General features: G+C 43.4%; 1 protein-coding gene across 6 annotated transcripts in view; it reads left to right on the top strand.

Moving 5' to 3' along the window:
* ZNF10 (zinc finger protein 10) overlaps positions 1-15,277 on the top strand; it is a 43,110-nt gene that overhangs the window by 4,816 nt on the left and 23,017 nt on the right. For 4 of the 6 annotated variants that reach the window (XR_010343777.1, XM_064379502.1, XM_064379501.1 and 1 more), the window contains one exon: positions 12,785-12,873. Coding sequence is in view for 5 of the 6 variants with exons in the window: in XM_064379502.1 (XP_064235572.1) it covers positions 12,841-12,873 (33 nt within the window). In the remaining variant the exon portion in view is untranslated. Of the gene's footprint in view, positions 1-6,373; positions 6,563-8,483; positions 12,874-15,277 lie in introns of those variants that run through there. The other 2 variants (XM_064379499.1, XM_064379500.1) reach the window with 2 other exon arrangements.

Here is a 15,277-nt window from a genome sequence, read left to right as displayed (position 1 = left end):
GTATCGTTGCATGTGAGATGGGTCTGGATGCAGCATACTGATGGGTTTTGGCTTTTTATCCAATTAGAATATATGTAAGTTTAATACCGGCGTTTGATGCTAGCTGGCTGTTTTGCCCATTAGTTGATGTGAATTTTTCATTGTGTTAATGCTCTTTGCTTTTTGATATATTCTTGGAAAGGCTGATATAGGTTGTTCCTTTATATGTATAGTGCTTCTTTCAGAAGCTCTTGTAAAGCAGGCCTGGTGGTGGTGAACTCTCTAAGTACTTGTTTGTTCGCAAAAGATTTAATTTTTCCTTCGATTATAAAGCTTAGTTTGGCTGGATAGGAAATTCTGGGTTGAAAGTTCTTTTCTTTAAGGATGTTAGATATTGGTCCCCACTCTTTTCTGGCTTGTAGGGTTTCTGCTGAGAGATCTGCTGTAAGTCTGATAGGTTTCCCTTTATGGGTAACCTGACCTTTCTCTCTGGCTGCCCTTAGTATTTTCTCCTTCATTTCAACCCTAATAAATCTGGCAATTACGTGCCTTGGGGTTGGTCTTCTTGAAGAATATCTTTGTGGTGTTCTCTGTATTACCTGGAGCTGAATATTACCCTGCCTTGCCAGGTTGGGAAAGTTTCCTGAATGATATCCTGAAGAGTATTTTCCAACTTGGATTCATTCTCTTCATCACATTCAGGTACACCTATCAAACGTAAATTAGGTCTTTTCACGTAGTCCCATATTTCCTGGAGACTTTGCTCATTCCTTTTCATCCTTTTTTCTCCAATCTTGTCTTCTCGTTTCATTTCACTGAGCTGGTCCTCGACTTCTGATATCCTTTCTTCTACTTGATCAATTCGACTGTTTAAACTTGTGCATGCTTCGCGAAGTTCTCGTGTTGTGTTTTTCAGCTCCATCAATTCACTTGTATTCTTCTCTAAATTGTCCATTCTCGTTAGCATTTCATCAAACCTTTTTTCAAGGTTCTTAGTTTCTTTGCATTGGGTTAGAACAAGTTCTTTTAATTCACAGAAGTTTCTTATCACCCACGTTTTGAAGCCTGCTTCTGTTATTGGAACACACGTGTAATCTATTAAGCCTTGTTCCGTTACTGATGAGGAATTGCGATCCCCTGTAGAGGGAGAGGCATTCTGATTTTGAGTATTCTCTGCCTTTTTACGCTGGTTTCTTCCCTTCATTATATATTTATCCGTCTGTTGTCTTTGTAATTACCGACTTTCTAACTAGGTCTCTGAGAAGACGTCCAACTTGTTGATTCCCAGTGCCGAAATCTGAGCAATCCACTGCGCCGGCCAAAATAGCGGTGTCAAGATCGATGGTGCTTTTCTGCCCGGGAATCTCCGGACTCTGCACCAAGAACTGCTGCGCTGAGGTGCCAGCAAAACCGCCGCGCCGGCCACAAGAGTTGCCCTGGCGACCCGTGGGGCTCCTCCGCTGGGAATCTCCTGGTCCATGAGCAACAAATATTCCTCTGAAAGTGTGGCGTCCTCTCGTTCTCTGCGCTTTCACTGGGAACTATGAGCCCAAGCTGCTAATGATCAGCCATCTTGGATCTCTACCCTGGATTATTTCAATGGGTCTAGTGTAATCACAGAGATCCTTAAAAGTGAAAGAAAGCCAGGCGCAGTGGTTCACGCCTGTAATCCCAGCACTTTGGGATGCCAAGGCAGGTGGATCACGAGGTCAGGAGATCGAGACCATCCTGGCTAACATGGTGAAACCCTGTCTCTACTAAAAATACACACACAGAAAAAAATTAGCCGGGTATGGTGACACATGCCTGTAATCTCAGCTTCTCAGGAGGCTGAGGTAGGAGAATTGCTTGAACCCAGGAGGTGGAGGTTGCAGTGAGCCGAGATGACACCATTGCACTCCAGCCTGGGAGACAGAGCAAGACTGTCTCAGAAAAAAAAAAAGTAAAAGAGGTGGGTAGCCAGGCGCGGTGGCTCACGCCTGTAATCCCAGCACTTTGGGAGGCCAAGGCAGGCAGATTACCTGAGTGAGGACTTTGAAACTAGCCTGGCCAGCATGGTGAAACCCCGTCTCTACTAAAAATACAAAAAAAATTAGCTGGGTATGGTGGTGGGCGCCTGTAATCCCAGCTACATGGGAGGCTGAGGCAAGAGAATCACTTGAACCTGGGAGGTGGAGGTTGTGATAAGCTGAAATCACACCACTGCACTCCAGTCTGGGCAACAGAGCAAGACTCCATCTCAAAAAGGAAAAAAAAAAAAGAAACACACACACACACACACACACACACACACACACACACACACGGTAGGGGAGAAGAAAGTGAGCAATCAGGGAACTCTAACCATGAAAGAAAGGCACAGAGAAATGTATCGTTGCTGGCTTTGCAGGTGGAGGAAGGGTCAGCAGCCAAGGAGTGTAGATGGCCCTAGACACTAGACGGGGCAAGGAAATAGATTCTTATCTAGATCTTCCAGAAGGAACACCGCTCTGCCAGCACCTTAATTTTAGCCCACCGAGACCTGTATCAGACTTCCCACCTCCACAACTGTTATATAATAAACGTGTGTTGTTGAAAAACCGCAAAGTTTTGATAATTTCCAGCGATGGAAAACTGGTAACAGTCCTTTGTCTTTAAGGGTTTACCAAAGCAAAAACGGTCTCCCTCTCTATTCCCTGGCACTATCTTTTGACTTTGCTTCAGAAGAAAAATGGAATGATTATAAAAATTTTTTGTGGCCACGTGGTAGAAAATATAGACTTTATTATAACATTCATTTTCACAAACCGAGTTATAGGAGGTGAGAATAAAAATCCCCTCTTTGCAGACGTAAAGCTCACGTCGTGGAGTGGCTCCATTCCTCACCCTTGCTCCAGTTTCTCCTTCCCCAGGAAGTTTTGCCGATTTCCCCAAGCACATTCCTTTCTCCATTCTCTTTACGTCCTTGGGACTGCACTTTAAACATCCTTCCGTGGTTGCGGTCTGTTTGAGGGAGGGAAATTATTCTCACATTTGGGTTCCCAACATCGTAAAGAGAGCTTCTCAGGAAGGGGACACTCGGTCACTCGTGAGAGCTACTTGAACGTCTTTTGGTCTTAGTATGCACGTATAGAATTGTCTTTTGCCTTTCATGGGTCTGCCTTGTCTGACTGGGAAGATTATTGGACCTCGGAGCGTCCAGACTGCCTCTCATCTTTTGTTCCTACACAACAGTGACCAAGTAGTAAGTTGGGCTCCAAACTTTTCACTGAGAGGTGGGGAAAGGGCACTGCTCTCTGAATACCGAGATCCGTTGTGCCGCTGCAGCCAGAACAGGAAGTAAGTGATGCTGGGCGTCATTAGGCAGAGGAGTTGAAACCGCCGTCTTCTGTGGGGTTGCAGTGTTCCGGGGCTTCATTGTATGAACTGAGCCCACCTTGCGTTCGCATCTCTGGAGGCTCTTCACTTCACTCTGCTCGCGTCATCCACTCCTGTGTGTCTCAGACTTCCTCTCATTACCCAAGCAGCGCAGTCTTAAAACGTGGGTATCCTTACCCGTTGTTCTCTCGGACCTTTTATATCCTTATTCTCACTACTTCTGTTCTTGGAGGTTCTCCTCAAATCTGTCAGCTCCTCCCTTGACTCATGTCTATACCAAAACTAGATCCTGTTGTTGACTGGACACATGTCTCACATCAGGCATTCTTACTTCCCTTGCTGTGCAGTGCCTGTACACACGGAAATTCCAGCCCAGAATCACCGCACAGAGTGCCTTTTCTTCTGTCCAGGCAGCGAGTTCTGCTTCAGGAAGTCACAGCTGGGCGGACTCGTGTGACAGACGTGCTCTGTAACCTCAGCCTGTCTTTTGTCAGCAGCTTTTGATAGTTTGTCACTGCATGGCCCAAACCTTTGTCACTGTCCTCAGTGATCATAGCCACCTGCTGTTCCTCTCATGGCTAGCATATAGCCTTGCTTTCTTTTTCAATTCACGTTATTATTGAACTGCCTGCCAATTGTCAGCATCCCACCTATCCTGACTTCCAGGAGGTAGGAGAGAATAAAGCGTCCTTCCTCCTTTATAAGCCTGATGCCTCTACAGAGATTTGACCCATCCTTTCTGCCTTCTCTCTCCTCTGCTTCCAACCCCCTTGTCTATTAAGTGCTTCCTCTGTTTTTAGTCTCCACTCTGGCCCCACCACCTCTTGTAGCTGCCCTTTCTCTTCCTTCTCCACTTCCAAATTTTCATTCCTGTTATGGAATTTGTCTGCTGTTTCCATCAGTGTATTGAAACTGATCTTTTTAAATTATTGGTGAAGGCTTATCTAACCAATCCGATACCTTTCAATTCTTAATTTATCTAACTCTATTTTGATCTAGCCATCCTTGAAATTTTATGTATCTTAGATCTCTTTTTATCTGGTGGTTCTCTGCCTCCTTTTTGGGCTTCTCTTTCATTTGCTGGTTGGTTTCATGCCGTGGTTTCATCTGATAATGCCATTACCTAGCATTATTGAGTATTAGTGTTTCTTAGTAAGCTTTATATGAAATACGTCACAGGGTTGTTGATAGGAATATATTATCTCCCTTAGACTCCTTTATTTATCTGTCTACTTAACCTACATCTTATAGCAGGAGAATATAGTTACTTTTAAATAGATAACAAAAGACCATCCTCCTCCCCAAAAGGTTGTCCTGTTTGAGTATATGGCCAGGCAGCTCAAGTGGATACAGATAGAATAGAAATATGGAAGGCAGATAATGTACACCTGGATAACCCTCACATTTAAATACAGCCTCCTAGATGCCACTTCTCTGTGGCCTACTCACCATGTTCAGAACCAATCCCGTCATTCCTGTCGTACCTAACGCTTCTGGTATTATTCTCCATTTAGTCACACAGAAACCTGAGAGTCGTGTAAAGCCACTAACCCTTCAGCCAGATTCCGAGACGTGCCGATCATACTCAAATCTACCTGTTCTCCATTTCTACCACTGTGGCCCTAATTTGTGTTCCCAAATCTTCTGGATCAAAGTATCAGCTTCCGACGTAGTTTCTTTGCTACTGTAATATCTTCCTCTAGTCCATTACACAGCTACCCCTAGAATACGCTGTTTCCTGGCTTACAACATTTAGGAAAGAGTCCACATTTCTGAGGATCGCATCCTTGGCTCTCTGTGACCCACATCTGGCCTTGTCCCACCCTATACCCACCAGCAGTATTGAACTTCCTCCCCTTACACATCATCTTCTCAGGCTCTGCCTTTGCTTGCAATGTTCCCCAACCCCCCTTACCCACCAAACCAGCTGTGACACTCAGCCCATTCCTCCCTGAAACCATTAGGCTGTTAGGTATCACCTTCTATGCTTCCATGACCCCTTGTGCATTGCTGTTATTGTAGCAGTGATCAAACTCTAGTGTAGATGTGTGTTTTCAGTTTCTTCAACTAGTCTCAGCTGCTTGAGGTAAGGGATAAATGCCTTATTCACATTTCTATAATCAGGGCCTGGTACAGAGCCAGGAACATAAGTGTTGGGTAATGATTTATTAAAATGGCAGAAGTTCCGAATCTATACCACTGAGGTAGTCATCAGCTTACCAGCTGTTTCCTCAAAAATAAACAAAAACTTATCCTCGTATCCCTGCTCTGAGAACGCCTGTGATACTGCAGTGAAGTGAGTTTCGGCCAGTTACATAAAAGGATCCTTTGTGATGGATCTGATTACCTCAAAAATGGTGGAAACCAGGAATTAAATAAATTAATGGTTTACATCAGTGGTTCTCAACCTTGGCTGTACGTTCATTTGAATCAGGTGGGAGCTCTTTAAAAACAAAAAAAAGCTTAACACCTTTTCAGATAATTAGAAGCTCTTAGTATGAGACCCAGGTATCAATAATTTACAAACATACTTGACAATTCCAGTGTGCAGCCCGAGTTTAAAACCACTGGGTGAGATAAACGTTTGAGTGAGTTATCTAGAAGTAGCGGTGAAGGGAAATTAGAATTGAGTGAGACCTAGTGCAAGCTATTTATATTTATATAATGGCAGTCCTTAGAATGGACCTTACATGTGTGTCTAAACCAGAGGCCTTACTGTATTTTGTTTTTTTTAATGAGATCCTATTGAAAATTTATTAGTGACCAGAAAATTTGAGACCTGTCTCAAAAAAAAAGAAAATTAGCTGGGTCCTGTGGCTCATACCTGTAGTTCTAGCTGCTTGAGAGGCTGCGGTGGGAGGGTCACTTGAGTCCAGGAGTTTGAGGCCGCAGTAACCTCCCTAGGCTGCCTGTTCTATTTCCTGATACATCATTTGATTAACAGCATCTCATTATATTGACTTGGAATTGACTTCTTTGTGACTCTACACTTAGGTCCTAATCCTGTCCTGTGGAACAATTCAGAGTAAATATTATTCTGGGGATAGGATGTGCAAATGTGTGAAAACTATTTTCTTGCTTCTTTTGAGTAATTTCTTTTTCAGGCTGAATATTTTCAGTTACTTCAGCCTTCGCTTATCTTGAAAAGCAAGCTCTAGGAGGGAAGGACCCACGTCTGAATGGCTGCTACTCTATTCTTAGACCTTCAAATAGTACTTGGCATATTGTAAGTACTCAGTTAATGTCTGGTGTAAACAGGGATGAATAAAGGAACCATCTGGGTTCATTCACCTCTTTATCCGGCTAACTATGGCATTCTGATTCCTTAAAAGGAACCCTGTACTCCTGGGGTAATATCCATATCTAGTGCATTTAGCATCCACTTGCATATCTTAACTTCCTCAAATAGTATGTCATTGCTGTTATTGTCAGCTAAAATTTGTAACTGATCTTTACTTACATTGCTAGGGAAAGGGTTAAAAACAGGGTAAGGACAGAGGCCTGTACCTGATGCAGAGACCTCTCTTTGGTCAGCTAATTGTGGATCTCTCTTGCTCTACTTTAATTCAGTTATTACTGCTGCTTCTTTTGGTGGCTGTGGGAGCAAAGACTAAGAAACACTAAAACTTCCTGGAGAGGCCGGGCACAGTAACTCACGCCTGTAATCCCAGCACTTCGGGAGGCCGAGGCAGACAGATCACAAGGTCAGGAGATCAAGACCATTCTGGTCAACATGGTGAAACCCCGTCTCTACTAAAATACAAAAAATTAGTCGGGCATGGTGGCAATGCCTGTAGTCCCAGCTACTCAGGAGGCTGAGGCAGGGGAATCATTTGTACCCAGGAGGTGCAGGTTGCAGTGAGCTGAGATCACACCAGTGCACTCCAGCCTGGTGACAGAGCAAGACTCTTGTCAAAAACAAACAAACAAAACTTCCTGGAGAAATTAGGAATGTTATGTCATTCCTAATTAGGAATGTCATGTTTTATGTCATTAGAAATTTTAATGTCATAAAAAAGGATGATATTTGATCTTGCAACGTGGATAAGGTTTTACTAAGAGATGAGAAGAGGAAGAGCATGTCTGGCACAGAAATAGCATAGATAAAGATGTTCAGCAATTCAGGTGGTTCAGCGTGACTGTAGGGAGGAGTGTGGTAGTTTGATGAAACATTTAAGGCCTGTGAGGTAGAAAAGGCACAATCACAGAGGACCCTAAATCTGTGCCAGGGACTTAGTCCATTTTCCTATATGTATTGGGAGACCAGAAGGGAATTTTAAACAGGGAGTGAAACTTCTGTGTTTTCCAGAGATGATGTTGCTGCAAGCACTCATCGGAGTAGGAGACCAGCCAGAGAAGTCAAGTAGGAGGTCTCTAGGTCAAGCACTGTGAGGGCCTGAATCAGGGCCACGGCAGCGGGAGTTGGAAGAGATGGATGGTGGACATTTAAGCGGGAATTTACAGGTTTTAGTGACTGGATGTTGAAAAGAAACTCTAAAAAGACACTTGCTGGTTGGGCGCAGTGGCTTATATCTGTACTTTGAGCACTTTGAGAGGCCAAAGCATGAGGACTGCTTGAGGCTAGGAGTTCTAAACTAGCCTGGGTAACATAATGAGACCCCTATCTCTGCAAGAAAATTTTCTTTAATTAGCCAGGCTGCGCATGGTGGCTCACACCTATAATACCAGAACTTTGGGAGGCCAAGGTAGGAGGATTGCTTGAGCCCAAGACTTTGCCAGCCTGGGCAACATAGTGAGACCCTGTCTCTACAAAAATGTAAAGATTATCTGGGCATGATGGCATGTGCCTGTGGCCCTAGCTACGTAGGAGGCTGAGGCAGGAGGATCACTTGAGCCCAGGAAGTCAAGGCTGCAGTGAGCTGTGTTCATGCCACTGTATTCCAGCCTGGGTGACAGAGTGAGGCCTTCAAAAAAAAGAAAAATTAGCCAGGTGCATTAGCTTATACCTGTAGTTGTGTCTATTTGGTAGGCTGAGGAGGGAGGACCACTTGAGCCCAGGATTTTTAGGCCTTGGTAAGCTATGATCTTGCCACCACACTCCAGTCTGGGTGACAAGAATTAGACCTCAGCTTTGAAAAGAAAGACACTTGTGTTACTGGGACACTAGACGTCTTTTTTTTTTTTTTTTTGATAAATCTTACCATGTATCAGGCACCATTCTATGTTTCATAAATACTAACTCATTTAATTCCTATAGTAGCCCTATGAGGTCAATACTATTTTATCCCTCTTGGTCTTGAAAATCACGGTTTAGTGTATTTTGTCTGTTTTGTTGTAAGAGGGTAATCCCATCCTCTCGCATTCCATCTTGGCTAGAAGCAGAAGTCCATTCACATGGCATTTTAAATTTATGTTAAATTTAGATTTTGTTATTTCCCTTTCTTTGAATACTGAGTTTGACTATTCATATGTTTACATTTGCTTTTATACTTTGTTCCTTTATATTGTTTGCTGTGTCTTCTGAAGATTTAAGGATTTCCTTTTCAATTTAGCGCACAGTCACATAAGTAAAAACAATCTTACAGCATCTTACAGAGACGTAAGTTGAGCGTCTTACAGCAGGAGAATTCTGGAGATCTACAAAGGGTCTTCTCAAGTATTCAGCAGAGTGCAGACCAGCACATACATGTGAGGAAATTGTTGAGCCAGGGAAAGCGTCCTCTAAAAGATGATTGGGAATAGTACCTGTTGTTCACATAGGGCTGGGAAAAGTGCCTATTCGCACCAGCCAGACTGCAGAACTCTTCCAGTTCCTGGAGCATTGCATAGGTTGTGTCTACCCAATCAGCATCTTTCAAGATGGTCTTGCTTCAGTAATGGGAGGTAATTAGCCCTATACTAGGCGCTGCTTAATCTGTCTGACAGGTTGTAAAAGTAAGACCTGAAAGGATCAAACTGTTTCCAAGTAACCTAACTGCACCGTAAAACAAAGCTTAAGGAAACTCGTAGTAATATAAAAATACCCAGAATCTAATATGATAGCGTTCACAGTATCTGGCATCCAATCAAAGTTCGCCAAGCATGCAGAGAGAACAGAGCATGGCCCATAGTGAGGACAATAATGATAAATGGAAACTCACCAGAAACTTAACATGGATATTACTATTATCAGAGGAGACACTGAAACATTAGTGATAACTGTATTTCATATTGCTAAGAAGGTAAATGCAGCAAGAGAAAGTATTTTTTTAAAAAAAACAACAAATTGTGATTCTAGGGAGGAAACCTATATTGTCTGAAATGAAAATACACCAGGTTAACAGCAGACTAGATTTGCAGAAGAAAAGTTGGGTGAACTTGAAGGCATAGCAGTAAAACCGTCCAAAATGAAATGCAGAGAGAAAAAAAAACAGAAAAAAAGGAAAGAAGTTTAGTAAGTGAATAGCATCAGGTAGCCTACCAGATGAGTAACTGGAGTTCCTGAAGAAGAAAGGAAAGGAGAGACGGAGAAATATAAGAAGAAATAATGGCTGGAAATGTCAAAACTTAATGAAACTATAAACCCACAAATCCAAGAAGCTCAAGGAACCCTAAATACCAGAAACATGAAAAATATTCCAAGGAAAATAATAACCAGATTACTCAGATCAATAAAAGAGAAAATCTCAAAAGCATCCAGAAGGAAAATACATGCTACAAACAGAGGAATAAGGAATTACATTGGATTTCTTACCAGAAATAAGGCATCTCAGAAGAGTGGAGCTGGAGCCATAAAGTTCTGAAAGGGAAAAGCTGTCTACCTGTTAAATGGAATCAGGGTTACACATTCAGGAAAAAACATCTTTCATCAACAAAGGTAACTCAGCCTGTAGAGTGGGAGAAACTGGGCGCTGTGGCTCACGCACGTAATCCCAGCACATTGTGGGGGCCGAGGTAAGTGCATCACCTGAGGTCAGGAGTTTGAGACCAGCCTGGCCAACATGGTGAAACCCTGTCTCTACTAAAAAATACAAAAAATGAGCTGGATGCAGCGGTGCACGCCTGTAATCCTAGTTGCTCGGCAGACTGAGGCATGAGAATCGTTGAACCCGGGAGGTGGTGGTTGGCAGTGAGCCGAGATCGTGCCTCTGCACTCCAGCCTCGGTGACAGTGACTCTGTCTCAAAAAAAAAAAAAAATAGAGTGCGAGAAACTATTTGCAAATCATGTGTCTGGTGAGGGTTTAATATCTAGAATATACAAAGAACTCCTACAGCTCAACAATATACACAACCCAGTTGTAAACGTGGGCAAAGGACTTGACGTTTCTGTAAAGAAGATATACAGAGGCCAGTAGCACATGAAAATATGCTCATCATCATTAGTCATTAGGGAAATGTGAATACAAACTACAGTGAGATGTCACTTAATCCAACTGGGATGGCTATAATTAAAAAAAATGTAATAACAGGCGTTTGGCAAGGATGTAGAGAAATTAGAATATGCGTGTGTTGCTGGTGTGAATGTAAAAATGATGCAGCCGCTATGGAGGACAGTTTGGTGGTTCCTCAAAAAGCCAATCATGAAGCCATGTGACCCAGCTACTTCAGTGCTAGGTGTATACCCAAAGGAATTGAATGTAGGACATCAGGCAGATACTTGTATGTCAGTGCTCATGGCAGCATTATTCATAATAACCAAAAGATGGAAACAAGTTGTTCATCAACAGATGGATAAACAAAATGTAGTATGTACACAATGGGATGTTATTTTGTCATTTAAAAAGAGTGAGGTTCTGATACATATTAAACACAGATGAACCTTGAAAAGTGTATACGAAGTGAGATAAGGCAGAGGGCAAATATTGTATGGTTCTGCGTATATGACCTAAGTAGAATACGCGAATTCAGAATGTAGGTGAGACAGAACCTAGATCAGGGGTTTCCAAGGAACAAGGGAGAATACGGAGTTATTACTGAGTGGGTACCAGAGCTTCTGTTGGGAGTGGTGGAAAAGTTTTGGAATTACATAGTGGTGACGGTTGCACAGCACTGTGAATGTAAATAACGCTGCTGAATTGGATACCTAAAAACAATTAAAATGACAAAAAATGGCCGGACGCCGTGGCTCACGCCTGTCATCCCAGCACTTTGGGAGGCTGAGTCGGGCAGATCATGAGGTCAAGAGATCAAGACCAGCCTGGCCAACATGGTGAAACCCCATCTCTACTAAAAATACAAAAATTAGCTGGGTGTGGTGGCGTGTGCCTGTAATCCCAGCTACTCGGGAGGCTGAGGCAGGAGAATTGCTTGAACCTGGGAGGCAGAGTTTGCGGTGAGCTGAGATCGTGCCATTGCACTCCAGCCTGGGCAACAAGAGTGAAACTCCATCTCAAAAAAAAAAAAAAAGACTAAAAATTTATTTCACGATAATTTTTAAAATTATATAATGTACCAAAACCCACAGAATACACACTTTAAATGGGTGAATTTTACCTTATGTGAGTTATATCTCAATAAGACTGTTTAAAAAAAAATAAAACCAAAGGCACAAAAAAGACATTGTCAGCTATAAAAAAGCTGAAAGAATTTATCACCAGGAGACCCCCATTATAAGAAGTGTTAAAGGATATGCTTTAGGGAGAAAGGAAGTCAAAGCAAATGGAAATCTGAACAGCACTGACTGGTAACTATACAACATTTTTCCTTAATACTTAAATGATCTCTAAAAGGTAATTAGCTGCGTGGGTTTTCTGTTGCCGTGTAGCTTATTAACACAAACTTGGCAGCATCAAACAGCACTCCCTTTTTATCCCCTCTGTTGGTCAGAAGCAGTGCAAGCACAGCATGGCTGGGTTCTCTGCTCAGGGTATCCAAAGGCTGAATTCGCGGTGTCACCTGGACTGAGTTCTCATCTGGGGGCTCTGGGGGAAAATGCACTTTCGAGGCCACTCTCCTTGGCAGAATTTAGTTCCTTGAGGCTGCAGGGCTGACGTCCCTGCTCCCGAGCTGGATTTCAGCTGTGCTGCTCTTCGCTGCTGGAGACTGCCGCGTCCCTCATGCTGCCCCTTCCATCTTCAAGGCAGTAATGGTGCGTCACATTTTTCTTGGGCTTCGATATCTGACTTCTGTTCTGTGACCGGCTGGAGACAACACTTGTTTTTTTAATCTGTAAAGTGAGACTATTAGATTAGGTCAGGTTTGGTATTTTTTTTCCCTCAAAAAAAAAAAAAGGAAGATTTGTAATGATAGGTAGGATCATTCAATTCTGAATCTTCAAATTCCTCTGGCACAGAACTCCAGAGATTAAGGGGTAAAAATGCAATTTATGTAGCTCTTCTCTTCCTAATCTTGAGGAGCTTCAGGCACTGCAGATTTGCTTACAGAATGTCTGATGTTCCTCTGTGTAGTGGGTGTTCGTGTCATACCCAGCTGATACGAGGAAATTTAGGCTGACAACTTAGGGAGCCTCCTAGTCACAGCAAACTTACGTTTCTTTCTTTTTTCCAGCTTTGTCTCCTCAGCACTCCCCTGTCACTCAAGGAAGTATCGAGAACAAGGAGGGCATGGATGCTGAGTCGCTAACTGCCTGGTCCCAGGTAAGCTGGGCTTTCTTTTTCCCAGTTTCCAACTGGGAATTCCTTTTTGCTTTAGTTCCTTTGCCCAAGAACCTGAGAAATTGTATCTTCTTCTCCAGGAGATGACAGTTAGGTATTTTGTTTGCTTTATTTATAGTTGTAGTTTTATTTCCTTTAATACAAAAGAAACACAACATAAGTTTAGCAGTAACCCACCGGTGAGAATCAAGTGAGGTGACATCAGATTTCTTCCCCAAAAGATGAGAGAACTGGGAATGTCGACGCCTCTTTATAGCTTCTCTCGGGCCTGACTTCCTGGGTGTGGTGCTTACTGTGTTAATTCCTCCGTGGGGAACCCCTGTTCGGAGGAACTCGGGGACAAGTTACATAGTTAAGGGTTACTGCAACCAAGGCGCGAAGAACTCTGAGGAGAACAGAACCTCTGGGAGCAGTGTGGCCTGGGGACATCTAGGCTGAGAGATGGTTCTTGTGCCTATTCAGCTTCTTCCTCTGGAGGGTCCATCATGCAGACGTTGACAGGTGATCTGGGGAAGGAAGGGAGACTGGAGCCCAGGTTCCCTGGCCTGTCTGCAGGGCTCACCTCCCCGCCTGGAGTGCTCTGGGCAGGTGTTTGGCACATGCATTTAACACGAGGACATTTAGTTTAAAGGTTCAGAAAACTTGCTGAAATGATATTTATGCCAGCACGTTAAGGATATCTTGTGATTTTCCATATAAATATGAGAGAACTGCATTTGTGAAGGCCCAGACTTTTGAGAGGACGTGGCCTGTTTGAACAGCTAAAAGCAGTGTAGTGCAGCCCTAACACAGAACCAAGAGGGGAATATGGGCAGTGTGGACCTTCTAGGCCTGTTCGGCTCTGACTGCAACACAGATGTGTTTGCATGGGGCTAATGAGACTCCTCAGAGAAGAGTACACAGTGATAACAAGGCCAACAAGGATTGAAACAAACACCAAGAGATAACGAGAAGGCTGGTAGAGATGATGAGCTTGTGAAGGAGGCTGAGCCAGTCTTCTGCGAGTTAAGATGAAGACCGAATGTGTGCAGCGTAGGGAAGGATGGTTTTGCGGGAAGGAGAACATGACTAACTTGTAACATGCTGCGAGAAGCTATGCTCTGTTGACTGAAAAATGAGTTGGGAAGAGGACAGATCGCAGTGGGCTTTGGTCTTTCCCTCTCTTTTATTATAGAAATTTAAAAATATATACAAAATAAAATAGTAGAATAATAGGAAATATGACAGAATGGAATGAAATTAGTGTTATATTTAAAATGGACTGGGGCTGGGTGTGGTGGCTCACACCTGTAATCCCAGCACTTTGGGAGGCTGAGATGGTCAGATCACCTGAGGTCAGCAGTTTGAGACCAGCCTAGCCAACATGGTGAAACTCTGTCTCTACTAAAAATATGAAAATTAGTCAGGCATGGTGGCGTGTGCCTGTAGTCCCAGCTATTCGGGAGTCTGAGGCATTCGAATTTCTTGAACCCGGGAGGCAGAGGTTTTAGTGGGCTGAGATCATGCCATTGCACTCCAGCCAAGACATCAGAGCAAAACTCCATCTCAAAAAAAAATTAAGGTGTACAAATTTGACCACAGGTGTGCCAGATTTCAGATCCAGTTCTTGACTAGCATCTTAGGCACCGTTCCTTTCAGTGGTGTCCCCACGTGTTTACAGTAAAAGTGCAATGTATTCCTTATGGGAACGCTAAAAGCACCAGGCTAGAAATCAGATGGCCACTCAAGTTAAAACTGGGCAGGCTTCTTAGAAACAGTGAACACTAGTGAATGAGTCAAGGACTAGTGGGAAGTGGCAGGCACACTTAAATTCAGTCATGTGAGAATGAGGTGGGAGAAGAGTCGTCACCGTTAGCCTGAAGGGTTGAGAACAGGGACAGGTTCTGGAAACCAGACTTGCAGTTCACAGAGGCCGTTACCGTCTGTCAAGGGAATGTGCCTCCATCACATCACCACTATTGCACTGGGGCGACTTTCTTGCCATAACCAGCTGGTGATCTCCATTGGTGAAATAAATCAGAAAGGCAGAGGGCAAGAGAAACCTTTGGTATAATCCACACAGCTCACCCTCCCTGGGAACAGAGTAGGGTGGAAGAGGAAACCTGGAGGGAGGAGAGAAGATATCCAGCTCACAGATCTCATAGAACATCCCATTTTAAATATTTGTATTTATGTTTAAATTTAATAATTTAAACATAAATTATTTTGATTTATGTTTAATGCTCTGTGATTTTTGATGGATTTACAGCTCTGTGATTTTTGACAAATACATAGTTGTGTAGCCACCACTTCATTCAGGACACAGAGCAGGCCAGGCACAGTGGCTCATGCCTGTAATCCCAGCACTTTGGGAGGCTGAGGCGGGTGGATCACCTGAGGTCAGGAG

Source organism: Aotus nancymaae, unplaced genomic scaffold (genome assembly GCF_030222135.1).
Source record: "Aotus nancymaae isolate 86718 unplaced genomic scaffold, 86718_ANA_hifiasm-v0.15.2.pri h1tg000021l, whole genome shotgun sequence".
Lineage (NCBI taxonomy): Eukaryota > Metazoa > Chordata > Mammalia > Primates > Aotidae > Aotus > Aotus nancymaae.
Note: the sequence above shows the minus strand (reverse complement) of the source record. Positions and strands in the feature narration are given on the sequence as shown.